This window comes from Phocoena sinus, chromosome 12 (genome assembly GCF_008692025.1).
Source record: "Phocoena sinus isolate mPhoSin1 chromosome 12, mPhoSin1.pri, whole genome shotgun sequence".
Lineage (NCBI taxonomy): Eukaryota > Metazoa > Chordata > Mammalia > Artiodactyla > Phocoenidae > Phocoena > Phocoena sinus.
Genome location: NC_045774.1, coordinates 41623282 through 41647659, shown reverse-complemented (window position 1 = coordinate 41647659; position 24378 = coordinate 41623282). Strand labels below are relative to the sequence as shown.

At 38.1% G+C, this 24378-nt stretch overlaps 1 protein-coding gene across 9 annotated transcripts in view; it reads right to left on the bottom strand.

The window, feature by feature from the left end:
- The window catches only part of MAN1A1 (mannosidase alpha class 1A member 1), a 204711-nt gene that overhangs the window by 87859 nt on the left and 92474 nt on the right, over positions 1-24378 (bottom strand). For all 9 annotated transcript variants that reach the window (XR_004352483.1, XR_004352485.1, XR_004352487.1 and 6 more), the window contains exon 6: positions 20209-20303. Coding sequence is in view for 3 of the 9 variants with exons in the window: in XM_032650906.1 (XP_032506797.1) it covers positions 20209-20303 (95 nt within the window). In the remaining 6 variants the exon portion in view is untranslated. The remainder of the gene's footprint in view (positions 1-20208; positions 20304-24378) is intronic.

Genomic DNA, 24378 nt, shown 5'->3' with positions numbered 1-24378 from the left:
CTAAAAAACTTTAAAAAACAAACATGGAGGCAATACTAAATTTTTTCTCAATAGAAATACAGATGCTTTGCTTGTCCATAGATGAAAATGAATAGTTAAAGTTTGTGTCAATCTTATACCTTTTAAAAATTACAAAATATAGAAATAAAAAGTGTGGGCCCTCATACTGGCCCATAACAAAGCATCACATAGTAACTATGTATAACTCTACCACTACTCCTGCTACTTAACCTTCAGATTTCAAACCTCTCACTGAGGGCAAACATGTAAGTCTGCTCTTTTGCAATTAAAAAGAATCATAAAAATAAGCAATAATGCTAATTTTCTACAGTGGGTACTTTTTGAGATTAAGATTTCATATTTCTAAACACATGGAATTCTCATTAGTAACTAACATAAATGAATAATACATGACATCTCAATTCATTTTCAGATATATTCCTCGCAATAAGTTTATTACTAGAATAATGATATATTTACTAAGATGACTTCTTTGGAGGACATGTAACAACATTCATCTGAACCAGTAATTTATGAAAGTGTATTCTGGAGACAAGAAATGTAGATCAGAAATGGCAATAGTTGTTCTGGCTAAAAGAGGTTGCACGTGAAAGAAGTCTGGAAAACAATGCTGTGAAAAAGCTCTATTCCAGAGATTAGCAATGCACTCTGCACTTCGACATTGGCCAGTTAATTGTTCTGAGAAGCCTACAGTGAGGAAACCTTTGTAACCCAGTGTTCACATTTACCTACAGGGCTATTTTCTTTCCATAGATCACCTATTAATATCTCACGGACATAATATTCTATGAAACACCTCTTGGGCAATATAACTTATCTATAAATTCTGCTATGCTGGTTTAAAATATATATATTTCACAAACGCAGTTGAGTTGCAGGCATTTTTTTTTTTTTTTTTTTGCGATACGCGGGCCTTTCACCGCTGCGGCCCCTCCCGCCGCGGAGCACAGGCTCCGGACGCGCAGGCCCAGCGGCCATGGCCCAGAGGCCCAGCTCCGCAGCACGCGGGATCCTCCCGGACCGGGGCACGAACCCGCGCCCCCCCACATTGTCAGGCGGACCCCCAACCACTGCGCCACCAGGGAAGCCCTGCAAGCATTTTTGATTGACAATCAACAGCACACACTTACGTCCTATGAGGATAAGTGCTTTACCAATACAAGAGTAGAATGCTACATCTTTCATGAAACTTTCTCTTGTTTTTCTGCAGTGCTACTTCCTCTGTAACATTCTCAACTAATGTAATGCCCTCTTCTCTATTTTAAACATATATAAAATAAACTGATAAAGATATGCTGTATACCTGTACTTTCTGAGTTCAGGATTTTCATGGTGGGACTCATCTCAAGCTATAGCAAATTTGAACCTGAATCCATTTTACATGGTGTTCTCTTCTCCAAATTAAGGGATCAGGTTCCTTTTTTCAGTCTTCCTTTTTGACTAACCAAAACAAGTAAACAGAACTGAAAAATACAAACTTGCTACTGGTATAAATCACAGGCTTTTTCTCTTAAGTTAGGTCATTTTTTGGTAGCAGTCCCTTGTCAAACAATCTGATTTCAGAGATCATTTCAACTGAATGGAAATCTTAGAGGTTGCTGCTTGATAGCTAAACCAGTGACAGAAGACCAAATTTAAAACTGGACCCAGCATTTTGAGGACCTAATTGACTGTGAACTTCCACATGCAGGACTTCATAGGCTTGTGTTCTGGGGAAAAGTTAAATATGAAAGAAGTAAAATACAGAGATCTAAAATCATCAGCTCCTGAGAGTAGGCATGATTTGGTTGTATGCTTTTTGGCTTTCGAGACAGGGATGAGCAGTAAACCTAACTCAGTTAAACTGAAGCCCGATCACATTGTTCACGCTGCTTAAAATCTTCAATGACTTCCCACTGACGTCAAGAGAGCTATGGAACTCCTAACAGGAGTCTGTTCTCGCTCCTCTCCAGATGCTGCTCCGGGCCCCCGGCAGCCTTGCCTTTGTTCTGCATCTCAGCCTTACCCTGCTCCTTTCTGACACAGAAATTCTCCTGCCCGGATAGTCCACTCTTTCCTCTTCACCTAGATCTCATCTACACATCCCCTTGATCTCACCTTGAAAATCACTTCTTCAGGAGAGCTGTCTCTGACCTCGCTGAGATTTGATATGTTTTGGTTTTTTTTTAAAGAAGATGTTGGGAGTAGGAGTTTTTAATTAATTAATTAATTTATTTTTGCTGTGTTGGGTCTTCGTTTCTGTGCAAGGGCTTTCTCTAGTTGTGGCAAGTGAGGGCCACTCTTCATGGCGGTGCGCGGGCCTCTCACTATCGCAGCCTCTCTTGTTGCGGAGCACAGGCTCCAGACGCGCAGGCTCAGTAGTTGTGGCTCACAGGCCTAGTTGCTCCGCGGCATGTGGGATCTTCCCAGACCAGGGCTCGAACCCATGTCCCCTGCATTGGCAGGCAGATTCTCAACCACTGCGCCACCAGGGAAGCCCTGATAGGTTTTTGTGATTAATTAATGTCTGTCTCTCCCATAGACTGTAAATTCTGTAAGAGTCACCAAGAAAGTGTTTGTGTTTACCAGTTTATCCCCGGCACCTAGCCCAGGATCTAGAATGAGGAGGGTGGTCACCTGATGATTGCTGAATAAGTGAGCAGGTTCCTTTAACTCACTGCAATGGAAGCACAGGTCTAGTTCCTAGACCACTTTCCTGGCGCAGCTTCTCTGTGCCAGCACTTCCCCTATTTAATATAACTGCAGCGACTACAACAAATATGTAACTGGACCTCAGATAACAAGCACAGAATATGTCTTGGACCACATGTTCCTTCTGCTGATTCTACAATTCTATGCTTGCTCTACACCAGCCTACTGCTTTCTTGTCTTGCCAAAGCATTAATGAAACTTGTTTTACCCGATCATTAACCCTTGAAATAGCTTATCAAAATGCTCATGAAAAGTAGACTCTTACTGGGTAAAGAAATAAAGCTGTATTTTTGAGTCTTAAACAATTTTTCACACAAAAGGAACCTACCCAGAGTTTAAAAGGCAAAGGCTGGGACTTGCCTGGTGGTCCAGTGGTTAAGAATCCACCTTCAAATGCAGGGGATGCAGGTTCAATCCCAGGTTGGGGAACTAAGATCCCACATGCTGTGGGGCAACTAAGCCCATGTGCTGCAACTACTGAGCCTGCACACTCTAGAGCCAGTGCGCCACAACTAGAGAAGCCTGCGTGCTGCAAGGAAAGATCCCGTGTGCCGCAACTAAGACCCGATGCAGCCAAATAAATAAATAAATATATATATTAAAAAAAAGGCAAAGGCAAGAGAAAGGTACTGTTGGGCCACGGTCTGGGCAGTAGGTTGGTGATTAATGGGGAGTATCTACCACACTGCACTGTGATATTCTACTTTTATCATTCCAGATACAATGGACCAAAGATTCATGCATTTACATATCCTTAATTGAACTTTCTTTCTACCTCATCTTCTAATTAAAATGCTTTCATACTAGAAAATTATGAAGATGCTTTCCCAAAGTGGTCTCTCTACCTTTAAAATCAGCCTACCTGAACCAAACATCTTCCATCCCATTCTTCTTATATCCTTCTTAAAGTATCCAGATATAATTTAAATCCTTCCTATGATTCACACGTTTGGAAATCTTGTTTTCTTATCATGCCTGCATAAGAGAATCTAAACGTTGTTTAGATAAATCACTGGGCTTGGTATACCAGTTTTCAAGGTTTAGATGATGGGGGAGCCTCAATCTCTTCTCTAGCTATGTAAAACAGGAAAAAGAGCAAAAGATGGAACACCACTTTGTTACATATATACAATGGAATATTACTCAGCCATAAAAAAGAATGAAATAATGCCATTTGCAGTGACATGGATGGACCTAGAGACTGTCACACTGAGTGAAGTAAGTCAAAGACAAATACCATATGATATTGCTTTTACGTGGAATCTAAAAAAATGATACAAATGAACTTATTTACAAAACAGAAATAGAGTCACAGATGTAGAAAACAAATTTATGGTTACTGGGGGGAAAGGGGGAGGGAGGGATAAATTGGGAGACTGGGATTGACATATACACTCTAATATATATAAAATAGATAACTGATAAGGACCTACTGTATAGCACAGGGAACACTATTCAATACTCTGTAATGACCTATATGTGAAAACAATCTAAAAAAGAGTGGATATATGTATATGTATAACTGATTTACTTTGCTGTACACCTGAAACTAACACATTGTAAATCAACTATATTCCAATAAAAATTTAAAAAAAAGAAACACCACTTTGTAAAAAGCTGCCTACATTATTTTTCACTACAAATTAATGCCATATTTACACAACAGAGATTGACTAGAAAGACAGTTTTGCTAATTATACCTCTATGCATCGTTTTTTGTTTTAGAGGGGAAAAATAAATGATCACATTACTTCTTAATTCACTCAGGAGCTGTCATCTCCATGAATTCAGCACACAGTTACGCAGAACTTTTAGAAATCCCACAACTCAGTGGTATAGCTTATATTTGTAGAAGGAAACAAAATGTTAGGAGAACAAAGAAAGGAAGGTGATTAAACTTGTCTAGGGTGGGGAAGGGACAAGGTAGAGAGAAAGGAATTAAAGAAAATCTTTCACGGAATAGGTGACATAACTGGACCTTTAAAAACTGCAGACATATGATCCAGCAATCCCACTCCTGGGCATATACCTAGACAAAACTATAATTCAAAAAGATACATGCACCCCTATGTTCATAGCAGCACTATTTACAATAGCCAAGACTTGGAAACAACCTAAATGTCCATCAACAGATGAATGGATAAAGAAGATGCAGTACATATATACAATGGAATATTACTCAGCCATAAAAAAGAATGAAATAATGCCATTTGCAGCAATGTGGATGGACCTAGAGATTATCATACTAAGTGAAGAAAGTCAGAAAGAGAAAGACAAATACCATATGATAGCACTTATATGTGGAATCTAAAAGATGACACAAATGAACACATCTATGAAATAGAAACAGACTCACAGACATAGAGAACAGATGTGTTGCTGCCAAGGGGGAGGGGAGGTGGGGGAGGGATGAATTGGGAGTTTGGGATTAGCAGATGCAAACTAGTATATATAGAATGGATAAACAACAAGGTCCTACCATATAGCACAGGGAACTATATTCAGTATCCTCCGATAAACCATAATGGAAAAGAATATGAAAAAGAATATATATATGTGTGTGTATAAATGATTCACTTCACTGTACAGCAGAAATTAACACAATGTTGTCAATCAACTATACTTCAATAAAGTTTTTTTTTTTAATGGCAGAGTTTTGTTGGGGGTAAGAGGGCCCTTCCAGCAAAGGGGCTGAATGAATATGCATGAACATGGGGGTTTGAGAGCACAATGCCTATTTGAAGAAAAGCCCCATAGCTCTTGGGAAGCTGTTAAAGATTCTTGACTAAGGGGAGAAAGTGTGGAGAGCAGAAGGATAATGTTTTGAGAACATTACTCTAGCTATAATAGATACATGCATGTAGTCAAATTGGAGGGTAGAGAAATTGGCTATTTCCAAAGCTACTGCTCCAGCCAAGAACTGAACTGACAGGGGCTAGAACCCGGGGATGAAATGAGAATGGGAAAGAAGCCTGGCTGTGAGAGGAGTCAGAAATATTATGGGAATGAAGTACATAGGATCTGATGACAGACTAGGTATCAGGAAAAGTATTTCAAAATGTCCTCGGGATGAACTGAGGTTACTGGTGTAACAAAAGGTCAGTCTGAAAGGGACACTGGTTTGGGGATTAAAATCATACAGATGACTTTTGACAGGTTCAGTTTAGGAGCTATCTGGCACTCAGCAGGATATAGGGAGTACATTCTGTAGTGAGGACTGGGTTAGAGATTTGGATTAAAGGGTGGTTACTGCCACAAACGTAGGACTTAACAGTAGAATACCCAGATGTTTCTATCTAGAGAAGGCTCATAGGAGAATATCTTAACATCTCTGCAGAGTGGGGAGGATGAGGTGTGGATAAGTAGGTTGTGTGAAAGATGAAGAGAGAAGGGTTGATGCCTTGAAGTGTCAAGACAAGACAAGAGAGGATACAAAGGGCTCTCTCACTGCACTGAGGGCCTGGCCACGGTACTAAAGGAAGCAGGGGGAGACTGAACCACAGAAAAACGCTTTCACTCTTTCCTATACCACTAAGACTCTTAATGAATACAGTTTCAAATTTTGATCACTTTGACATTATCACAAAGATAAGGAGAAAATACAGAAGTAGAAGAGTAACTAAGATGGTAGGAAAGAAGAAAAATTGTTTCTAACAAAAAAGGTTTAAAAAAATTCAGGTTCTACATGAAAGGCTTAAAAATATAATCTGTAATTTTTATCAAAAAATTTGTATCTGTTTTTCATTTGATCCTACTTGCAAAATAAATCTTTTTTTTTTTCTTCCCAAAAAAGGAGAAAAAGGAATTCAGGTTCTTTATTCTAAAAGAGAGAATAGAGGGAAGATTTACATAATCCTAGCTCTTTCACCCAGATAAGAAAGATGTTATGCACATAATTTTCCATTTTTAACTCTTTAGAAAGGAGAGTCTATTTGTTTACATTTATTTTTATCTTTAAATAGCGAGAGTGGGTTTAACAAAAGGTATAGTTCTAACCGAAGGGTACTGGTGAAATTTCATTCTGGGAGGCATGTGGAATTCAACCATACTCATTTAAAACACTTTTAATAACCTGGAAGTACTGAATGATCGAAATAGTACAAAGAGACAAACATGGTGATAGCCTATAATGGCAATAAAATATTAGGACAGTTTTCTCTTCCCTGTTTTTCTGCCAGGGATCAGAAAAATTTTAAAGCATAAAATTATTTCTTTTCATTGCCACTGTTCCAAACTTGATTTCAAAAGGAAATCTGAATTACAGAATTGGATATCTATGTCTGTGCCAGACTAGATTAAATCAAATTAATGAAAAATATACATATATTTGGAACTCCTTTGTGGACTACAGAGAATTGCAGAAGCATAAGGCATTAATATTAGCTTGTCTGGCTGCTTGTAGCTTGTGCACTCATACTTCCTCTTGCTTCCCATCTCGTCCCCTTTATATCTTTTCCTTTAGGATCAACAAAATAATAAATGTATTTTGTAGCATCTTTAGTTGGAAAAGAGACCCTAGGCTTTACTGTCTTTCGAAAAACTGGAAAAGCAAGTTTATTATTCTTATAAATCTATAAATTCTGGTTTTTGAAACTTCTTTTTAAAGTATAAGTATGAAATCACCATCTCTTGGTCATAAGCCTCAGAAACATAAATTAGCGAATTCTGTAATTTGAAGTCCTTTGAATCTAGCAAAAATTTAGGATATTAGCACTAAATATGGTGTTCATTTTAAAATACCACTCTTCCAGTATAGGCTAACACCCTCAGCCACTTTACTGCATACCCAATCAGTATTAAAGATTAATGCCTTTAAGCACTTTCTGACCTATTTCATCTTAAAACCAATAACTCACCTAAGAAAAGCTCTTGATCTAATTAACAACTTTTTAAGGCAAACTTCCACGGTTGGCCCACTTTAAAGTGGAGAAAATTAATACCACAAGATTATGTAGTCTTATAATATTTATATCTAGTTAAAAGTAATTTAGAACTTCCCTCGAAACCAATTTAAAAAATATTCTCAAGAGTAATCTAAACAGGATCAAAGTCCACTAAATATAATAAGACAATATGCCCATTATAAACTGCCAAATGATAAGACATTGGTCCAGGCTTGATAAAGGCAAATGACATTTAGATACTTATTGTTTATGGCAGTAGCCTTTGAGACAGAATGCAAGACTCTTAATTAGAGTGCAGGAAGAAACTATCAGAGCTGCTATTTCTAAATTTTTTTATCTAAAAGAAAAAAGCTTTATTAAATTAAATATTCAGATATACACTGCTCCCCTCCCTTGGTGCTTATGTAAAAGGTTTCATATAAGACACCCAGAGATTCCTGTAGAGACTACACAGTGAGGAGAGGTCGGCAGTGGAACCCTTACTCGTTCTACAGCTTTCAGCGACTTCGGATGTGTTGGGGTTTATGAGCACAGAATGTCATTGATGTAGTTAACTTAAAAATCCAAGACCTCTACACAGTAGAAAAATTATAATATTATAACACTTTGTAAAGGGGTGGAGAGTGACTACACAAATATTCTGCACTGAACAGAGATTTTTCTGATTGTCCTGAGGCAAAGTATTTAATTAAGAGTTGACATTTCACAAAAGAAATGTGTCCCTATTTGCTGATGTATTCTGGTACAAGTGGGTAGGATGCTACCTACCAGATAATTAAAAAAAAGAAAGAAAGAAAAACAGAAGAAATAGAAAGAAAGCATGCTTAACCCATCATTTGAAGATAAAGGTAACAATTTAAGAAGAATTTAAAAAAGAAATCTGAGTTCGAAAGAAATTCTAAGAAAAGATCATTTTGAAATTGGATGTTTATGAAAATACGCATGAATGTGGTTCACCTTTAAGATTCATATTTCTATCAAACTTGAGAATGGAATTTCCTATCCTGTTTTAAAATCTTCCAAAGGAAGAGTTCCAGAGGCTTTTCTTATTTTCTATTAGTTTGTAAGAAGAAGTGATGATATCAGGAAAGACTGAAATTTTCTAGCAGAGTTACAAGAATATTCTTTGCATAAGTAAAGAACAGGATTTAAAGCAAGCATCATGTTTTAAGAAGATCAGCTAATACCACACTTCTCTCATCAACACAACTTTTTACCTTTTCCACCTGGACAAAATTCAAACCAAGTTTTGAAATAAACACAGAACAAGACCTTGGAATCACTTACTGTATCACAAGCATTAAAATGAAATTTTAAAAAAATACAGCTCACACTAAAAATATCATTCATTTACTCTTAATAAAGTTTTATTTCCTCATCTATATCTTATCCTTTTACAATTTTTTGAGTGTTTTAAAATGATCATGACATATTAATACAGTGGTACATATATATATAATTTATAAATAAAAATACATGTTCTGGGGTAAGTGCTCAAAAATAATTTACTGATAAGACAGCAAAAACGCTTAAAAACCATGGACTTGTCCTGATATAATTGTGCAGTACCAATTCTATCATGCAACTAGCTATGGTAATTGCATGTAAATAAATGGCTAAAAGTGATGCATTTATACAGTGTTAACATTAATTCTTCCTGTTAAGTTCAGGAACCATAATTTTTATACCTCATAATGAATGAAATTGCCACAATTTTAGTCCTTATTTTATGGTATCCCAATGGTATCCCTTCTTCAGCTGGGCAGTTCCACTGTGTACTTCCCTTTGTTGTTCCAGATGATGACAATTACTATGAGGCCTCTATAATGTTTCCTTTCTTTGAGGAAGACTATGAGTTATAAACTGAACACATAGGAGGCTTGTTAGAATTACAGATGTGTGTATACATATTATACACACACACATAAACACACACACAATTCTTTACTTGAAAATCCATTCTTCCCTCCTAACTTAAACAGAGGTGATATGGATGGCTACCACAATGATGTCGGGTTCCTGAAATTCCACAGTGATCTGCTCTTTTGCATCTAAAAGACCCCCAACTTCTTGAATTTCTAAAGACCTGTCATAAACTTTATCCTTGTAAAATTGATACTATTTATTAATCTCACTTTAACAAATGAGGAAACCAAGGCTGAGAGAAAGAAGAGATGTGATCACATTATTTTTTAATATTGTTATATTCAATAAAACGCAGCATCTTAAACACATGGTTTGATGTATTTTGAGAAATAAATATGTATTTGTCACACTATTCTTAAGGTAGTGGAAGCAGGACTTATATTCTTGTTCTTTCTGCTGCCATTTTCTTACATACTTACAATCAGCAAAGTTATAGGAATTGGCACTATCAGATATTTAAAAACTTATGGCAAATCTGTAATTCAGAACTCATTTATTTTCCAAAGTCCATTTGCAGAATGCCAACCAGGTATAAAAAATCACTATGCTGACAGCAGTTTGGAACAGAGAGAGTGGGACAGGACATTCCGTAGCTCCCTGAGGAGAGAGGGCACCAACCCAAGGGCACAAGGCATAGAAAAGCAGAGATAAGAGAACACAAGAATGTGTAATAGTTTTGTCCAGCCCATACAGACGATCATTTAGAAAATCATATGCTTTAAGAGGGTTTGGCAGGTAGATTTACTGGCCTTTGAAATAAATGTAATCATATTTTCAAAGAAACACAAAAAATCCAAGCTCTTTGTATAAAGCACACACACATAGCCATTAGGAATGATATGCACCTTAAAACAGCTTATGCAACTTTTATTGTACTTCCAGGGAGTAGAACAGACTTATGCTTAAATTTTGGAAAACTGCTCACTGATAAAGCCATTATAGTAATTGCACTGGGTCTGTTTATTAATTTGTCACAATTAAGTCAATAACAGCTTTACTAATGTCCTATTACTTGATTAGTTTTGAAAGTGATTATCTTAAGAACTCGACTTAATTGGAAGCCTCTCAATTTACAAGGTACATTAAACTCTCAGTAGCATCTTAAGATTATTCAACATATGCAGGTCAATTACCAGTAATCACTGTTTTGTACAAATGTTCCATAGAAACTATAGCATGACATGCCAAAGAGGGAGAATGAGAGTTAATTAATAATGCCAGACTCCAAGTGACATTTCCAGGATAAAACGGCAACATGGGCATTCATATAAAGTCTTCCTAAAACTGGGTCTGTTACTAAAAATCAAATAATGGAAAGCTAGCAACTCTACACCTTACAGATGAAGATAATTTGTCATGATTGCTAAATCACCAGATTGCACTACCTCTACTCATGCCCAGCTGCACATTAGTTTCCAGATTAGTAAATTACAATTAATTCTTACTACTGCTCCATCACTTTTCTTTTTCCAGTTAATAAAAGAGACTGCAATCAATAATTGTTCATCCCAGTTTTCAGAACAGTTCAACTACAGCTATTACTACATAAGCAGGAAACATGAGTGGTTCACGTACCCAAGGAGACTGTGAGGTCTTTAAAAATTATTGGCTGCAGCATAAACATTTTATATTGACCTTCCAATTCCGACTCAAAGATTCAAAGTAGTTAGTTGAATATTTACAATGATTAACAATTGTAAAGGCTGAGAAAGTGCCTTGAGACCTAGGCTGATTTTCAAACACCTATTCAAACAATTTCATAACTTTTAGATTAAACTTTATTAGATATTTGAAAGGTCTGCCCCATACTAACAATGTGAGTCTGGTCTTGAGATTCATCACAGGAAAACTGATTGCTGCTTCATTAAAAACCTGGGATTGTAACTCCCTGAAAAGATTATTCCACTGCTGACCTGTAAAGGCACTGTATGAATTATGTGTTCTGACTTGTTCCTAATCTAAGTTCTTCACACAGAATACATTTCAAATTGCCAAGGCTGATTTGCCCCCAAATGAGTGAACACAGTGAACAAAGCTGAATCTGTAAAACATTAGTTCTGTGCATTTGAAAATCTTGGGATGAAAGGCACTTTGAGTTTGTTGCATTCAAATAACTATGCGTCCTTAAACAAAATTTTCCTGGTGAGTTAACCACTTAAACAGTGGGGATGCTATGGGGAAAGTCATGGTCATATTTAACAATCCAATCCCATGGATTTTGTACCAAGAATCTATCTGCCAAAAGTTGAAGAGTGAGGAAGGCCTCTTAAGAGACTTCCCACACACCACAAGTCGTTTTTTAACGGCTTTAAGCAATCCTCTTGGGATAGTTTGTCTCTCAATTGCCTACATATCACCTTTGATACGTTACTGCACTTTAATTACTCATTTGCTGTAATTGAGCCATAAAGGCAGGACCTTACGAAAATATACAAAAAATATCTTTCAATATCTAATCCATAGTTGAGTAAAATAACCAGTTTACTCTATTCACACATCACTTTTCTACCACTCCCGTACCAGAAGCACAGCAGAAGAGGTCTGTGGCAGATGGAGATTCACGGAGAAAGAGAGTGGGTGGTGTGGAGAACTTATGAGGACTCTTAGAGCCTATGTTCAGAAACAGATTAGATCTGCTTCTTCCCCCAGAGAACAAAGGACACTGAAAATCCCATTTACCTGGGTATTAAGTTCAATTATGACCAGAGGAGTGGGAAGAAAGGGAACAGTTCATCTGCCCTTAGGCTCTTCAAATTCCTTCTGCCTCACAACGCATGACTAAGAAACAGCAAAGCATCCTTTGCTCAGAATTACTTGTCCCTTAAGTCTTAATAAAGGAGGCTATACACAAAGTACATTTAAATTAACTGTTGCCATCCTTATTGTCCACTTGCAATAAATAAATGCCTTTAGTTTGGTCAAGCTACTAAGTGCCTGGCATGGACGCAGTGATCGGTAGCTTGGTGAGAGGATTAAATGATTTGGAAGAAGCTTAGGTTCTCTCTTCCTCTGGTGGAAGGATAACCTTAGCCTCTTTTCATGGGCTGTGGAATGTCCTCAGATACAAAACAGGTCACCAGCTGCTATTAATAAAGTCGTTTTGCTTGAAGCAACAAGAATGGCTTTATGGAAATAGCTCTTCTTTTTAACAGTCACCCCGAAGTCCTTAATTAAAAATGCCTTTTTTCTCCTTCTATGTATGCTAAAATGACCCAAACTTTGCTTTCTAGTCTTACTGGATTAAAAACTATATATTGCAAGGGAAAAAAGGAGATGTAAACTCTTTTTGGGTAATTAAGGTCTGGAATTAGCTGTTTTCTAGAAGCAACAAACTGCTTAGGGATAAGTGAAAATGTTGGGTAATTATTAACAAAAATAAATTAATCACAGAAACAGACCCCCTAACCCCCCACCTCCACCCCATGGATGTTTGGAGTTGGCTGCCTCTCTGAGCAGCTCTGAGATTTAAGAATCTAAACAGCTTGGATGCCTCAGTCATTTCTTCTATTACAATGGTTCTCAAAGTGTGAACCCTGAACGGAAGCATCAATCAGCCTCTGCATCACCTGGGATCTGGTAAGAAATGCAAATTATCAAGGCTGACCAAAAATCTGCCCAATCAGAAACTCTGTGGGAGGGGCTCAGCAATAAGTGTTTTAACAAGCCCTCTAGGCAATTCTTACATACTCTAATAAAAGGTTGGAAACCACTGTTCTATTAAAGCTGGGTATTTTCAAACCAATTGCCTAATATATTTCTATATTGCAAGAATTAAACTGACAATTAATGGGGAGGGAAAAGTTTTCAAAGGTAACTGTGAAGAGAATGCAGCTATCCTTAGGATAAAAATACTAGATTCATAGCAGTGATTCTCAACCCTAGAATGAATACTGGAATGGCTGAACAGGCTTAAAAAAATACCAGGACCTTACTCCAAGCCAGATGAAACTGAGTGTAGGGTAGAGAGGCAGCGATGATATTTAAAAAATGCACCAGTTATTCTAAAGCACCGGGAAGGCTAAGAATCACTGATAGAAAATAATAACCACAGCAGTCAGACTCTTAATAGAAGTAGGACAGCCTAAGAACTAGAAAACAGGGCTACATGGATGTTTCTAGCAAGAATATATATATACGTTTTCATAGACTAGGTTTGTGTCATATTAATTAAGCACTAGCTGGCATGCAGGACTTGGGAAGATAACATTACATTTTATTGCCTCATACTCTCCTTAAACCTCATGGGTTGAACAGTTCTTATTTCTAGAAGAGATAAGTCACCAATAAATATAATTTGAGAGAGGAATCTGAGTTTTGATCTTATAGGCTTATTCCAAAATAATTTTAAAAATAATATATGTTGGAGCATGAAGCCACCACGATCCTATATGGACTATGGGGATACATTCTCTCTACACTTCTAGCTGGTTCTACTAACGCCATCTTCCTTCCTGACAGAGGAAAATGGGACTTGAGTTTGAGAATGGATTAGAAGCACTGAGTGGCTTAAAAACAGAAGATTACCATAAAAAGGCATCAAAACCAAGTCAGTTTTAGCTATGTCCTATTTTACTGTTTTATACACACACACACACACAATTTCATAATGAATATTGAGCACAAAACCATAAATTAATAATAATTCCAATTTACATTTATTTCATAGCACTTTGCAATGATTAATCTTCTTTTACACATTAATTCATTAGATTTCCACAAAACTGCCTCATGAGGTCATCAGGATAGATACAATCGTTGTTATTTTAGTTTTGCTTATGAGAAGACAAACTTAATTAAGTGAATTATCCAAGGCCAAGAGTTATATTGACAATGTTAATAAGTAGCAGCTTTAGCTGTGGTAATAATATTTTGATGTCTGATATTAGTAATTTTGTGCATGTCAGTTTTAAAACCTCAAAGTATGGTTATTTTTATTTCCAGAAGAGTATAAATAGACAAATGAATTAAAATAGATAAAAGAGGGAAACACAATATAATAAAGTCCAATCAGAAAAAATAAACACATAAAGCAGTTTCGCTTAGAATACTTGGAAAGACTGTAACTTCTTTTTTACTTTTCTAGAGTTGGTAGAACTTTTTTTTTGTGGTACGCGGGCCTCTCACTGTTGTGGCCTCTCCTGTTGCGGAGCATAGGCTCCGGACGCGCAGGCTCAGCGGCCATGGCTCATGGGCCTAGCCGCTCCGCGGCATGTGGGATCTTCCCGGACCGGGGCACGAACCCGTGTCCCCTGCATTGGCAGGCGGACTCTCAACCACTGCGCCACCAGGGAAGCCCTAGAGTTGGTAGAACTTATCTTTGAATTCTTAACAGATCCATAAAACATATAAATAAAAGATAAATTGTAAGATGTAGCTCTGATTTTATATTTGGGCTATATAACTGCTACAGAACATTTTTAGGATAACTAAGTACTATTTTACTTCTTAGAATATTAGCAAATCATTAAATAACTTTGATCTGCTCATATCAGAAGATTTGTTTCTTGATAAATTTTATATTATTCTTATGATGTTAAAGTACAGAACTGTATTCTGCTTCATTTTAAAACATAATACACCTCTTTCAAATCTGAAACCAGGTACTTTAAAAGATAGTTAGCAAATTTAAAAATGTAGAAGTTTATATTTCAACTGTCAAGTAAATATGCAGGGAGATATATGGAAAATACTTTAAAAAATTTTAACCTAATTAGACTGTCTTTCATACTTTGTGTCTATTAAAACTCATCAACTATAATTTAATATTCAAGCATTTTACACCACCAAAGTATTACAAAACACAAAAAGGGGGTTTGTTACAATATACATACTACATGCTTCATACAGGATAATCTCTCACTATTAGAAAACATTAAGCTGTGTACTATTCTTAATTAAGACCCCATTTCAGATAAAGTAAAGCAATTTGCAATTTAATTATAATAATACACACTGCAATGTAACTAATGACATAGTATGCATTTGCATTGGATAATTAGAGTAGTCGGTAAATAAAGCTTTACAAAGCAGGAAATAAAAACAGGTAAGGGAGTTGTGGTTCGTTCATCTCCTTGCTTACTAACGAGAGCTAGAATAGAGATCAGTCACTTCCCAGCACGTTCCTTGATGTGTGCAAAAAAATCACGTGCTGTAGACAGATCCACTAACCTAATATAACCACCAGGTAGGTGTCAGTTCAGAGAAATACATGAAGAGAAACAAGTGATAAAGCAGCATAAGCTAAAACTAACTCATAGTAAAGACAGAATAATTACTAGGAATGCCCAGACTATATGCTCTGTGATGTAAATGAGTAATGGGAATATTAACCATATTATTTTAAATTAAGAACATACTTTAGAAAACCCTAAATTAGTATATATATTCTACTTAGGCTTAAATTATACCTAGAGTTAGGGAAGTGGTGAAATGTTTGATTTTACAAACCACAGAAGTGATTTTTCTTCTTTAGGTTGGAGGAAAAAAAATGCATAGGGTCTCTTGCTAATAGTAGTAACAAGATCAGACATCAAATTTTAACATTTTCACATTAGAGAAACTGAGTTCTACCAAAATCTAATCTGTTAAATCTAGGCAATGTTTTCCTTTTAGCAGAGGTATTAGGTAACTTACGCATCTTCATTCTACTGTCATATTGGTGAAGCAAGCATGTTGCTCTAATCAGGTACTGTGTATAACACCCAGGTGTCTGTTCAGTCAAATTACCACTTGTTATCAACTCATAATTTCAATTAACTTATAGCTTAATATAGCATCTCTTGAATTGAGAATTTATTATAGATGGAGCAGAAGAGATAGTTATAACATTTTTTTCTGAACAGATTTTGGGACAGACTTTCTAATGCAGGATATGAGTAAATTATTTAGGTTCTCTGCTATTCTCAGTTTGCACAAATACTGAAATCTAATTTGGCTTATTGGTGTTTTGGCTCCAAATACATAAACCTCCCCAATTCAAAATACTGCTTTGCTTTAAATCAACGTGGTGAGTACTTATTATCTCTCCTTGGCACAGACTACCTTACATTTGTCAATTACATGAGTGAGTGTATAACATACAAAATATATATTCTGCTTTACTAACCAGGCTGTAAATATGAATACGCTGAGAGAAAGACCATGTCTGTTATCTTTTTAAATAAAGTGAAAAGAAGCAGGAAATCTTACCTGGACCTAGCATAGAAACTTCATCACAGCAGGGACTAAAATAAATGCTTTTTTTTTTTTAACAAAGAAAAGGTAAAGAAACCAATTATCTTTAGGCAAAAACCTGAATACTAGAGGAATGTGAACCGATAATACCAGTAAGTTCACATTTTTGTTAACATATAGATGTTGGCAAAGAGTAGCCTCCATAACTATTTTCAAAATTGGGGTGCAAGAGCAGAATTATGATATTACAGACAGCATGTTTGCCTCCCCCATCATAATTATTGCCAAGAGTTTCAAAGCCAGGTAACAGTGAATACGGAGCTATTCTAAAAAGCATCCTTGAGCACTTTTTTCTCTTGGGCATCCTTCCTATCTATAGATACTCCCTTATTCTGAGAAGTTAATTAAAATATAATTTTGCCAGACATATTTTTCCCCATCTCCTTTGAAACTTCTACTGGTGACAGGCTTCAGAAAACTAGAAAATAAGCTCCATGCCAGCTGTCCCTTGTCCCCTGGCCCATACTGTGAAAATACAGAGATTCAGAGAAAACAGCATATATGTACAGGTTGACATCAACAGCACATCCTGAAATCTAATTATTGCAGTTAAATATGAAACACTGCTTTTGTCCCCTAGAGAAAATTCTTCAAGATGATAAATCAGTTTCACAGCTGGAAGAAGAAAGGATTCCATCAGAGTACTTGATTGGGCAAAGGGACAGGATGAATTTTAGTGGGTTGATATTACTATTAATTTTGCCAAGGTTTATTGCATAAATTTGGGTAAGGCACTGCTATTTAGTAAATGGAATTGAGAGTGGATAAAATATATAATAAAAAATTCATACAGGTTGCCAGGAAGAAGTTAAAACTGTTCCTGTCAGTTGTAAAATGGTCACCTAATTTCCTCTAGTTTAACATGAAAACATCAGAGAATACATAAATGAAATGGCACATTATTTTTGACCCAAAATAACTTTCCTGTAATATTTGAAATTAAAAGTTCTAATGTAAAATACTGTAAAATACTGTAAATCTAAAATAAGGTCTTAAGAAAAAGTTAAAGGCCTAGTTAATAAACTTTCAGGAGATACAGATAAAAAAGATAACAGCAGATTCAATACTGAATAGTCTTTAGAACTACTCCTTTATGTACTGAAAAATATCTCCACTGTACACAAAGGGTAGGTATAACTAAGGAAAAAATCCTCTTGGCTGTAAAAAAATAAACGCTATGTTAAATATGCTTTAAAACCATCTAATTTCTTATGATGATTTCAAGAGAGGCTAGAATTAATTAAATGATATCAGCACCTTACAATAACTAACTGAACTTTTGCAAAGACGTAGGCCCACACCTCTATTAGTTTTTGGAGGCCTTTATCTAATTCCATTACCTTCCAGGAAGCAATAAGAACTATCTCCACAGCATCTTAGAGTAGAAGGCTAGAGTGATCATTCACTCCAGTATTTTAAACCTGGGGGGGCCCTTAGGTTCTAGGTGGACTCCAATGGTACTGTTAGCTTTTGGAAACTGAGTAAAAGTATGTGCACTCAGGAATATGCATTTTATGAGGAGAGGGCCGTGTTTCATCAGAATTTCAAAGTGAAATAAACATGAAAAGGTACAGAAAAAACTAGATAAGTAGCCTAACTTCCAGTTTACAAATAAGCCTGGAGAGTTAAAATGATTGCTCTAAAGACAAACCTAGAATAGCTATAAAATACCTAGAACCAGGTCTCTTGATAACCAATTAACTCAGTGTACTATTATGCCCATATCATTCTTCTCAGAGGGTAAGTAGGAAAAATGTGTTAAATGTGCACAGTGTTTTCATAACCGGATCTTATCTCAAGTAACAGAGAAGTTTCTAGGTCAGAATACTACCTATAAATACAAAGTCTGAAGATATGGAAGGCAATACAGGTGATCTACGTAAGCCAAAAAAAAAAACCCTCATGGATCTCCCAACACCATGCTGCCTCCAAGCCAAGCACATAGGCCCACTTTCACCTTAAGACAGCATAGCACATGCCATTGATCTCCAAGCTGACAGAGAAAGCCGCAGGAGTCCAAAGGGAAGAATGGATGGATCCTGAGATATCACATTATGCCATAGAGAACTACCTCAGTTTAACAGGGCCCAGGGGTTTGAACTTTCCCTGCCTCACTGCCTCAACACCCATGCCTCTGCCCCAAACACACACACACACACACACACACACACACACACACACACATACATATATAAAATTATAGACAGGTACAGCATGATTTCAAGGTATAGATATATAACATACAATGAAAACAAAGCATGAATTTAACTGATTTATTAGCCAATTAATTTCATGATTTTTCATGATTAATTTTAGGAAGGAATGTCACTAAAATAAATAATTAGGAAGAAATGTGCATTAATCTTGCCAAGTCACTCTGTGTATCCTCTTGCCATTTCTAAAACGAGAAAGCCATTTAACTTGTGCCTATGAATCAATGTGTGTATAAACATCTAAGCACATATTCTAGCTCTACCGTTTACATATGGTATGATTTTAGGCAAATGACTTAGACTCTCTGTGACTCAAGTTCCCTGATTAGTAAAACAGAGATAACAGCAGTACTGACCTTACTGAGTTGTTGTGAGGATTAAATGTGGTAATATGGGTAAAGTACCTAGAATAAACTTTCATATTTTATGATGACAAAAGGACTGTCATCATTGTCATCCTCACCATCATCACAAAGAGACATATATGCAAATTAATTAGTTATGGAGAAGAAGGAGTTAAGATAGGAAGCTTAAGATAAAATTGTTTATTACAAAATGCTCAAGCTATCATGAAAATTCAAACTACTTCCTGGGAGAATACCAGAAAGCCTATTCGGCCCAGGCGTTTCTTGGGGCCGCACTGCCATGGACTTGGCATGCCAGGGTTCTCCACCCAAATGGGATGAGAAGGATGGGTTGATCTGGGCCAATGGAGCAGTCCCCTTCCCTCCTTACAACTGTGGGTGAGCAGCGTCAGGTGCTCCAGTCTCAGTTACACCAACTTGTTGTGTGGGAGATCTGATTAGTCTAAATGTTGTATCTCTGCAATATCTCTGACCAGCAGCTTAACTGAAGGGAAGTGATCTTAGGAATTGACTTCTTTGAAAGTGAAATGCTTTGATGACAATTTTAAAGATAATGGGATGCTCTTGGAATTTATGGAGACAGTATGCAACATCACCATGAAACAGTGAAAACCTTGAATCATGTCTTGTGTGTATGACTCTCTTGGGGTCATTCGATCCCACAATGGGAACCCATCTAAAGCCACGGAACACTGAAAAACACTAATAACTTCCAACACAAAGACAGGCACCAAGACTCCCAATGGTGTTAGTCACCAACATCATTCAAGTAATTATCCATCCGGTGTCTATTTGTTAGACCACAATCTTGAATATGTCAACTTAAAACATGTTGTCGAAAATGAAGAGCTTTACCTTTTTATATTCAGCAATGCCCAAGGTATTCCAGAGGGAGTATGAAATGCAGGTAGCAATTTTACCCCAAGTTCCACTGCTTTCTTTCGAAATATCTGAAACGTTAAACAATTAAATGAGCTACTGTTGAAAGAAAAACAAAATATGCTATTCTACTATCTCACATTGAGCATGCTTCTACTTAAAATTTTTTTGATATGAAAAAATAAAAGTTTCTCAAATTAATAGAATTACCTAGGAACGTAAGAATGGTCCAGGGGCCATTGTGCTGTGCAGTATTTATTACCAATCTTGGTTGCACAAAGAATCGTGTAGGGAGATTTGAATAATACTGATGTCTGGGTTGCACTCCTACGATTCTAATTTCTATGGTTTGGGGCTCCCAGGTGAGAATTTTTTAAAGCACCACAGGTGGTGTCAAGTTATTTCAACGTGCAAGCCATGGGGGAGAACCACTGTTGCTGGTGAGTAAGTCTTGGATTGAAAATCAGGAGCTCTGGTCCTGTTCTGCCTTCACTTATTTACTAGGGCACAGAGAAAGGATAAGTTGTAAAAAGACGTATTATTACAAGTAACCTATACATCCTCTCAGCCCTGTGCGGTTTTAACTTCCTCTTATGTTAAGTGTAGGTGATATGAAAGATACAAAGTTAAATTTGATACAAATTTCTGCCAATAATTTAGTAAAGAAGGCAATATATGCATATACATATCTGGAACACAGATAAAATGACTGCATAACTTAAAATCACCTAGGAGTTCAGATGAGTTCAGTAAGGCTGTATGGTGGAGATAGCATTTAGATGAGGATTGTATGCAGTGTGTAATGGGGGTTAATGATGTTAGAGACAGGCTGAGGTGGGGGGAGTTGGAGGGGCATCCCTCAGGGTAAGCACAGACACAGGCAAGCGGGGGCCTGCAGAAGAAAATGGAATAAGTCAGCTTCCCTGTCCACAAAAAGGGGGAATACTGGAAAATAAGGTCAGGTATACACAGCAGAGGCCCAAATCATGAAGGCTCATAAATGTAAGGCTAAGAATTTTATCCTGTTAAAATGGAAAAATATTGAAAGTTTTTGAGCAGCCAGTTCACTTGAGCAGAACTGTGCTTTAGGAAGATTAATTAGATGACAACCCTTCACAGTTTTAGGTCCCAAGAAAAGCACTAAGTTAATTTACTCATTGAAGGAAGGACTGCTACAGCTTTCCCTGTTATAGCTGTGGCAGCAAGCAGGAGCCTTGTCCCTTCTCCTTGCCATACTGTACGACTGAGCGTGGTGGGCTGGGAACTTACTATTTCCTCTGCCTCTTCCTCAAACAAGGGAGATGTGAGAAAGGTTGGGGAAACCCTGAAAAGCATGGAGAATGAAAGCAAAGTCCTCTCCCAGCAAGGGAAAGCATTCATTAAAGCCACTGTCAAAGAAGGCTTGTGTGCCCAGAGGAAGGGGTTTCAGTCCTTAACTCCTACTTTAAGACCCAACCCTCCCCACAGAGAAATCCAGGCACTGGGTTTCCGGGCTGAGGAGAATTCAGTAATACCGATATTGACACTGTTTCTGAAACCCTACTCTTTTGGAATCTAACTCTTACTTTGTAATGAAAGTTGAGGAAATAATGAGTTTTAATGTAAGAATTTGGCTGGCAGTCAATTTAGATAAACTAGCGTTCCTGGAATACAAATGAGGACACAGACATTTGTAGTATATAAGGAACTAAAAAATAAAGATACCATTTTTTCCCCGCAAATTATTATTATAACTCTTTCTGAAGTGGACAATTTCCTGTTTCAACAGCAAACGGTGAATGGAAGAAGAGGAGAAAGAAAATAAGCCAAAAGGTATATTCTTCCTTTCCTGTCTCTGTCATGCCCTAGAGAATTCCAAGGTCTCTTCTGCCGTAAGGGATTATCCAATCACTGCCCAGCCATCTCCTGACCTTCTAGTTTCCACCCAACTTTTAAAACTATTAATTAATTAACTCCTTTTCAAGAAACTTACATAGGACAGAAGTCAGACTTGTAATTAAAACACCATCATGAATATTATAGCCATATGGCATGGGAGTTAAGGGCTCAGGCTTTGAAAACACAATGCCTATATTGGAATCTCAGCTCTACTTCTTCAAATTGGGTATAATCTTGGGCAAACTGCTTAATCTACCTGTGCCTAAACTTCCTCAACTATAAATTGGGGATAACAATAGCATTTGCTATTTTAAAGGTTGTGGAAAGAAACTGAATGAACTGTTATATTTAAAGACCTTAGGATACATAGTCATCACTCTAAAAGGTTAGTGGTAGTATTTATGGTAAAATGATAAGGGTATTTCCCCAAGAACTTTCCCTATTTACTGCCTGAAATTCTTTCTTTTCTTTAATCCAGCTGCTGTTTTGGTACGTTCTACTTGGGTTCTCTGTGTGCGTGAATATATATTTTCATAGACAAATATACTGGGTTGGCCAAAAAGATCATTATGGAAAAATCCGAATGACCTTTTTGGCCAACCCAATACGTGTGTGTGTGTGTGTGTGTGTGTGTGTGCGCGCGTGCACGCACATGTATGCCTCCCCCACCCTCAAACACACATTCTTCATCAAAAGCATTCATTCTCAAGAGCTAAGCCTTTAGTTCTCATCATTGCATTCCCAAATTCAACTTTCCATCTTGACTCTAGCTCTGCACTTCTACTTCTGTGCTCACATCACAATCTGGGCACCCTGTTGTCTTTTGGAACTTAAGATATCCAAGGTGAAATCAATCATTTAATGTCCAAGGCAAATGTCCCTAGTTCCATCACTGACACTACTGGTCAGCCAGTCCCTGGGGCTCAAGAGAGCACACATTTTGACTTCTGATTTCTCTCTTCAGTTATTAAGCATCAACATTAAAGTTCTTGGCAACATCGCACATACAGCCCATTTCCTTTCTGTAATACAAGCACAGTCCATTCATATTTTCATCACCAGTTACTATGAAGGGCATGAGAGCAAAGAAGGTCCTCTTACCTGGTTTTCCATTCTCCAGGATTTCCCCTCCTGTCTCCATTAATCTGTATCTATGTTATCTGATTTCTCTTTTTACCATACAACTTTCTTATTCAAGAAACCATAATAGGGGGGGACCTTGAAGATGGCGGAAGAGTAAGACGCGGAGATCGCCTTCCTCCCCACGGATACACCAGAAATACATCCACACGTGGAACAACTCCTACAGAACTCCTACTGAAGGCTGGCAGAAGACCTCAGACCTCCCAAAAGGCAAGAAACTCCCCACGTAACTGGGTAGGGCAAAAGAAAAAACAGAGACAAAAGAATAAGGACGGCACCTGCACCAGTGGGAGGGAGCTGTGAAGGAGGAAAAGTTTCCACACACTAGGAAGCCCCTCCGCGGGCGGAGACTGCGGGAGGCAGAGAGGGGAGTTTCGGGACCGCGGAGTAGTGCACAGCGACGGGTGCGGAGGGCAAAGCGGGGAGATTCCTGCACAGACGATCGGTGCCGACCGGCACTCACCAACCCGAGAGGCTTGTCTGCTCACCCGCCGGGGCGGGCGGGGCTGCGAGCTGAGGCTCGGGTTTTGCTTTTGGACGGAGCTCAGGGAGAGGACTGGGGTTGGCGGCTTGAACATAGCCTGAAGGGGTTAGTGCACCACGACTAGCCGGGAGGGAGTTCGGGAAAAAGCCTGCACCGGCCGAAGAGGCAAGAGACTTTTTCTTCCCTCTTTGTTTCCTGGTGCGCGAGGAGAGGGGTTTAAGAGCGCTGCTTAAAGGAACTCCAGAGACGGGCGCGAGCCGCGGCTAAAAGCGCGAACCCCAGAGACGGGCGCGAGCCGCGGCTGAGGGCACGAGCCCCCGAGACGGGCGCGAGCCGCGGCTGAAAGCGCAAACCCCAGAGACGGGCGCGAACCGCGGCTAAAACCGCGGACCCCAGAGACGGGCGGGAGACGCTAAGGCTGCTGCTGCCGCCACCAAGGGGCCTGTGTGCGAGCACAGGTCACTCTCCACACCCCTCTTCCGCGGAGCCTGTGCAGCCCGCCACTGCCAGGTTCCCGGGATCCAGGGACAACTTCCCCGGGACTACGCACGGCGGGGCTCAGGCTGGTGCAACATCACGCCGGCCTCTGCCGCAACGTCACGCTGCCTCTGCAGCCGCAGGCCCGCCCCGCACGTAGTGCC